Source organism: Pocillopora damicornis, chromosome 12 (genome assembly GCF_964200805.1).
Source record: "Pocillopora damicornis chromosome 12, jaPocDami1.2, whole genome shotgun sequence".
NCBI classification, from domain to species: Eukaryota; Metazoa; Cnidaria; class Anthozoa; order Scleractinia; family Pocilloporidae; genus Pocillopora; species Pocillopora damicornis.
In genome coordinates, this window is record NC_142681.1 from 549,607 (window position 1) to 556,530 (window position 6,924).

Sequence of the window (6,924 nt, forward strand, 5' to 3'; positions counted from 1 at the left end):
ACACTTCATGATAAGAGGGGTGAAGAACAAAGGCGTAATCTCTCATGGGAGGGTAGGAGGAGACGAACCAATGACCTGCAATATATCACTGCACTATGAAAACAATAGATTTTACTTCAATTCATTGATGTTATATACGTCAGAACAAGATTCTTGGCAAAATGTCTTCGTATAGGCTGTGATGCATTCTTACATGGCGTGTAGGTACATGGAATGTTAAATTTGTCTTCTGTGCCGATTATATTGGCAAAGGTATCAAGTTGTTATCACAGGCCCTTTAATTGAGCATGAACGTGACTCTCAGACGATCAGGGGTTGGTCGCTAAGTTCCTCGCCTACTGTCTCGTCGAGGGAGCTGGATGACCGATCTCGCACCGTCTGAGAACCAAGCCACTGTCGAGCTTTCTATGCGCATGTCTGAAGCATTGAACGAAACTTCGATGGGTAGTCGGCTCAGGCCATGCGCAGTAACGCAAGTCATGTGTCAAACTGTCTGTGAGGTGATGCTTGCGTTCCTGTTACACATAGCTTCTATGGGGAGGTTTTGGCGGCTGTTTTTCTTCAAATTCTATTTCCTTCTTTGACACTTGTTCTTCATCGCTAAGTTCATCAGAGTATCTCAGAATGTCAGCGCAATATTTAGGTTCTATTTTCTTTTTCTCGCAGTCTATGTATTTATCAATATGATTTTGGAGGTATCCAAGTGGAGCAGACCCTTGACTAAGGAGATGATAATGAAAATCCCGCAAATTAAACGACTTCTTCAGTTCCTTCTCAACCTTTGTGCGCATGTCCATAAGCGCCAGTTTCCCTAACATGTAGGCTGTAGCCTGACCGGGAACACTTTGGTATCTAGTTACTTCCTTTACAGCAAAGTCTGTGGTATCCCAAGTAGAGTTTTCAAAGTATTTAAGTGCTTGGGACCTATCATAAAAACAAACTGTTATTGTTTTCCCACAAGCAACAAGAAAAGGGGAGAATATCAATTACCCAGCTAGTTTAGACTGGAGAGTACTAAGTTCAATTGCCTAAAAGCTAATGGAGACATAAACTGGAATATTTTTCACCTCGTCATGCCTCTGTAATGAAGTCCGGTGTCCACCACAAGTCTCACAGCTCGCCAAACCTAACCAGCAAGATGTCATATCAAAATACTGAGAACTCTACTTTTGATTAAATAAGTAGAAGAAAGAGTTGATCTTAGGACGATTGAAAGACAGAAGGGCTGTGACAGCCGAGGGCCCTACTGTGCCCACTATTCAGCCCCAAGCCCCGTCGAATTTTCAAACATACCTGCCATTTGATCATGCCATAAAGCTGTAAGAAATTCTCTTCATACAGTCTAGCATCGGGGGATAGAAGAGGACTCTCAGCATACAGAGCCCACCCCTCCTGAAAAGCTACGTAGGACGTTTGCTTGTCCAGCCATCGTGGAACACCACCACATCTGTCACGGAAATGCTCAACTAAGCCTGTCAGTCAAGACCATGATTGTCAACGATTAGTTCGCGTTGTGACAAGATGGCACGTGCCTTTTTGCTACCAAGATATTACTCTCCACCGCTTGGCAGAGGGAAGCTTTGAGGGTTCAAGAAGAGCGCTTGCACCCTGATGATATTAGGAAAGCGGTAACTTGAAAGACAAAGTGATCATCCGAGCAATAACCGATCAACCGGGAAACAAGTAAGTTATTTACCTTGCATTTGAGTGTGGTGCCCAGGCCTTGACTCGTGGCCAATCACAGACCATTCCTGGAACTTTGGACCATACTCCTTCAGGAAAAACGGTAGGCCGAAATGACATGGCGTTGTACAGTTACTGTCGCTTGGCCGGAAATACATGGCGCCGTTAGAGGGGTTGTAATGCGGCCACATCTGTATTGGGCAGTTAGGCGCCGTGATCTTGGGACCACTAAAGTAAAACATCGATCGAATCTTGGGAGCTATCATACTCATTACTTCATTAATGTATTCGCCCCATTTCACAACGGCCGCCCAGCGCTGAGGACAATTCTTCTTTGCAGAGTCTTGGTCGCGACAAGCTTGGTGCGCACGCTCGTCACTTTCATTCGCCGGAAATGGTGCAGAATTGTGCCACTGTTCGGGACCATTTAGGAGAATTTTAAATTCTTCGATTGCTTTGGATCTCTTATTCCTGCCAGTCAGAAGTTTTGCAATTTTATAGACCTAAAACAATATGGATGAAATATCTGATAAATAACAATTATATCAATCATCACAGTTTTTAATTTAAATCATTATCAATTATCAACTGTCTATTATCAAATATAAACTATCAACTATCAATTGTCACTAATCAATGATCAACGGTCGATGATCCAATGTCCACCATCGATTATCAATGGACACATGTCTTGATTTTACAGAACCTCAAGTCTCGTGAAAAACCAGTCTGCGTCTTCATGTGAGAAAAAAAGGGTTCTTAAACAAACAAATATTTTATTTCTTGCACCAAAAGAGAAGAGACCAACCTGGGGCATGAGGGTTTTGAGTTGTTTTCTTCCCTCCTGGTATATGGTTTCCGCTGAAATGTTAGTCGTTGTGAAGTATGATAAAATCATACTGTACGTTTTAGTGCCATTCAACTCCCGTGCAGTACCTGGAAGAACTTTCTTTGTTTTATTCTTAACATCCGGAACACCATCGGTGTACACGTAATCGACGGGCAAATTAGCAAGTCCGCTGGCCACTTTTATCGGCAGGCAATGACGGCTATGTTCATGTTCAAGATAATGAATTAGGCTGAGAACTGGTTCGCCAAAACCCTTCACCAAGGCCTCTTTAATAGCTTCTTGCACACTCTGACCAGAGTGTTTGGTTTTCCATGGATCATCCACTTTCGAGTTCAACCTCTCCAGGTACTGAGACTTGAGATACTGTGCGACGTACCACTCGTGTAATACGCCTGTAGAGGTATTGCTCTGTGCTATTTTGGGATAGGTTTCTTTGATAGCGTCAAGACCCGCCCTACAATCAATGTCCGATCGAACCATACCTGCTTTGACTCCCATGGCAATGTTATTTCTGTTGATGTCAAGTTGGATACAGGTCACATGACTTGGGGGAAGCGAATATAAGATTATAGCTACGCTGTTCAAAAGGCAGTTGGCATCTTATCGAGGGTTGAGATTTCAGCATGGGTCTTATTTCTCTTGAAGAAACGTATTGCATGACGAGAGTTGTTTCACGCAAAACTGAAGGGAACATAAATCAATCAGTGAAACTGTCTTCAAAGCTTCTGAAATTGATTTTGAGCTCCACGAAATTTTTCAGTGCAACAGTGAGGTTTACAAGCAGGCTCTTCGATCTTGAAGATTTTTTTTAACTACCAGAAAGAAAAGTGTCGAAAACCAGATCTCAGCTAGTGCGAGTAGTTTAGACTGTCGAGCGCGAGCAAGAAAAACGCGCGCGACGGCGCGGTAATCCCGCGTGTCTGCTCTCTCACGAGCGTGACACTCGCCTCCTCGCCGAGCGTTTGTTACACAGGCAACAAAACCATTTCCTTCACCCACCTGTACTGATCAAACGTATTCTTGTGCATCATGATGATGTCAATCACAAGTTGTACATCGTTGTAGGAACGTGGCTTGACGTACCAAGCAAAAGAATTCAAGTCATACGGCACGCTGCAGATTGGCTGCCAGCAGAAGTAGTTTGGTCCCATTAGCCAATCACCTGCATAATAGTTGACATCAAACGGCGAACCAAACACGTGCTGAAGGAAATGCTTTGCCTGTTGACATGACAGCACCAACAAAAGCGAGTCAGATAACCCATAGCAAGCCCTTTATGGGTGGAGAGGATTCTGTCACAGAAATTTAAGAGAAGAACTTGAAAATTCATAGCATCGAAAAGCTGAGAGAAACAGCTTTCGAAAATATCTCAACCTATCAAACTGGTTAACAGCCATTTGCCTCTTATCACTATACCGTCTCCCTTTTAGTCTCTTCAATGATCATTAGCGGGCCTCGCAGAACTTGTGCTCAGAAATTGAGAAAGTCTTTACCCATATTGTATGAGATAGTGCTCCTTCATACTGACCTTAGAACAAAAGAGGATGGTCCAATTAAGATTTCTATTCATACCTGCCACAAAGCTTTAGCCTCCCGAGCTTTCAGCTTCCTTTCGTCCACCTTGGTTTTTTTCAGCTTTTCCAAGAGAGCAAGAGCAGCGTCAGTCTTTCGCTTAAGAACCTCAGGGGATGGGTCGTAGGGGCGGTACCTATGAAGTAAAAGAGTTTTTTTTTGATCGAGATGTTGTTCTGGTGTGTCTGAGGACTTCAGTCTGGGAAATAAGATATCGATCATTTAATTTTGGTCTCAAAGATATGCTAAAACACTAACAATCATGTCAATCATGCCTCAGTATGCGTCCACCCTCGTGAGTGACCACAACTCTGTGCCTTCGTCTAAGTCCACTTGCCCGAAACAAAACCAAATTAATCTCGTCCAATCAATACCCGACTGACCCGCGCCCCTTGTACACCTAACAGGGAAATAATTACTAACCAGGAGGCTGTTAATGTGCCAGCATTATCACCATAATCCAATCAGTTTGTATCAACTTCATCGACCTCGGGACTTTTGCCAGACTATACTTCGCGTTTGTAAGTCCAACTAAGATTACGAAGCCTAATCGACGCGAATCCTCTTAAGCTGCCATTTACTTAGCGCATAAATGGACCGATTCTGTGCAGACGGATTTGTAAGGGTAAATACCAAAGATTATTTTCTCGGCAAAAAATCGATGCGATTAGTTAGTTGTCAATAAATCGCAGCGTTATCTCAAAAATATCTCATAGAATTTACAAACATGCATGCCAGCTGACGCATCGTACTCTCCTGAAAGAAGGAAAAAAATCCCACAAGGTTCACTAAAAAACCAATAAGGGACGATGATAGCCACAGAGCAGTGAGAGAGGGAGGCGATTAAAACGAAGTTACTAAATTTAGGCAAAATTTCCCAAATTGCTCAGTTAAACACCTATTTAACTTGTAAAAACAGGAAGAAGGTCTTAGGCCTAAAAACCTCAAGGGTCTGGAACTCCTACCTGCCCTGCAGACGATCTGCAAATGATAACAACAAGACAGTTCGTAGGACATTACCTACTTTACCCAAGAATTTCTATCCTTCTATTTATCTCGTTAACGTTGCCGACAGTTTCTCACCGCTAACCTTCATCCCTTTATCAGTTTTTAGAGAGCCAATCCAAGCTTCCTTTCGATAAATACGATCAAAAAACCTAGCGGTTGAAATAACATTACCCTGCTGTACTTCATCCGTTTTCTTTATTTTCCGGAAAGAGCCTTAAAATTACCTTTCCAAGGGAATCAAAGGGGCAAGCAATGAATGTTCTGCCAAAAACATTCTCCAGCTGCGGTACCGTGTCATCGTCATTACTGATAACATTAAGCACTTGAGAAATATGTCTAGTCGTGTCTGTGGTTGTTTTTCTTTTAGTTTGGGGGAGCTTAAAATTTGGCACTCAAACGAAATGTTTGACTTTCAATTTACGTTAGCGTTGGTAAACTTTTAAATGGCATTAACGCAGTAGCTTACGTCAGCTTACGTGACATCTGGAGAGGATAATACGGGGGCAGACCAGTAAGACATTATTATTGCAGGGTATATGTAGACCACTTTCCAACTATTAGACTTCTTATCATTTATCCTCTAGTATAAAGTAGATTTTGTGACTTTCACTGGATAATTAACAAATATTCAGCACTCGTTCACTTGAAAGAAACCAGGTTCCTATTCGATTTTAGCGTCACAGCAAAAATAGCACTAACTTTGACATAGTAGTTTACTAATATAAAGCTGACAAACTTCGGCATGGCAAGAAAGAATGAACCTGATAGGAGCGAGTATGGTTCAGATTAAGGGACATTGACAAGGACTCCAATAACTTACGATTAAGGGTAAGATTTTCGACCCGCACAAGCCCTAGCGTCGATCTTTACATACAATTTGACGTATTTGGATGATAGAAGACGTAGAAATGACCTTAAATGCTCCCCGAAGGGCGCAAATTACTCATAAAAGTATGGTTAATTTCCTTACCTTGTTTTCATATATTGCTCCTTTTCGGATTCTTTTGTCATGTCCGGATTCCAAGCGGCTTTATTCGGATTGTGTAAAAAATACGCAGTTTTTACTTCTTCTAACAAACGAGGCAAACCGACGCCAACAGCTTCGGATGAGAAGTCGCAAGAAGGCGACTGAGGCGATGCGATGCTCTCCGCAGTGGAAGGCGCTTGAGTTGAGCAGTCTTCATCTGCAGAGTGAATCTTCGCCGCGCCTACAAACACCATCACAATACCGACTATCAAAGACAGCAAACCAAAAACAAAAAGCACTGCGTTATTACAGATTATAATGCCTTCTTTACGCTTAGGTTCCATTGTTGAATGTTACGCGACACAGTGATGACTATTGCTTTGTAAGTTGTCTGTAGCTGTGAAAATTGACACCTTGATTGACAAGGTTATGTCAACTAACCAGCTGTCTGTCTGTGTGTACTTTATAAATCAAGTATTATCGATGACAACAGCTTACCTGCTATTTCCCTCGCACTGGACTTACGACCACAAAATCATATACATCAATATCAAATATCTCACTATTGAGCTATCAGTAAACGCAGTGAGCTGTATGGTTATATTTTGAAGGCAGAAATACCCTTAGCTAATTCTTCCCTCAATGTTACACCCCGTGGTTGGAAGGAAATGGGAGTCAAATGATGTCCCAAATTACTGACACATTGCCTAACTTCAATCGGTTCACATCGGTTTAATTTGCTGGGAAATTTTTGTACGCAAAAAAAATTTCGACACTGTTCGTATGATGCCTGCCTGTGTTCGCAAAATGCGTTGAGAATTGTCAATTTGAAATGTTTCTGGTT

General features: G+C 42.2%; 1 protein-coding gene across 2 annotated transcripts; it reads right to left on the minus strand.

The window, feature by feature from the left end:
* Positions 1-89: 89 nt before the first annotated feature.
* LOC149035988 (uncharacterized) lies at positions 90-6,476 on the minus strand. 2 transcript variants are annotated; one of them, XM_089190252.1, is made up of 8 exons: positions 6,084-6,476; positions 4,106-4,241; positions 3,533-3,753; positions 2,492-3,044; positions 1,697-2,186; positions 1,294-1,472; positions 1,068-1,126; positions 90-924 (listed from the first exon to the last, which is right to left on the minus strand). In XM_089190252.1, exons 1-8 carry the CDS (start codon positions 6,422-6,424, stop codon positions 519-521), a joined length of 2,385 nt encoding a protein of 794 aa, XP_089046378.1. In that variant the 5' UTR covers positions 6,425-6,476; the 3' UTR covers positions 90-518. The 2 variants fall into 2 exon arrangements, with proteins under 2 accessions (XP_089046378.1, XP_089046379.1); XM_089190253.1 differs by lacking the exon at positions 1,068-1,126.
* Positions 6,477-6,924: the final 448 nt, after the last annotated feature.

Excerpts from the sequence above, each read along its gene's own strand:
- LOC149035988 (XM_089190252.1), bottom strand. The coding sequence starts at position 6,424 with ATGGAACCTAAGCGTAAAGAAGGCATTATAATCTGTAATAACGCAGTG. Across the intron at positions 1,473-1,696 it reads GCACCACACTCAAATGCAAG|GCTTAGTTGAGCATTTCCGT; the intron begins GTAAATAACTTA and ends CTTGACTGACAG. Across the intron at positions 1,127-1,293 it reads ATGGCATGATCAAATGGCAG|GTTTGGCGAGCTGTGAGACT; the intron begins GTATGTTTGAAA and ends CTTGCTGGTTAG.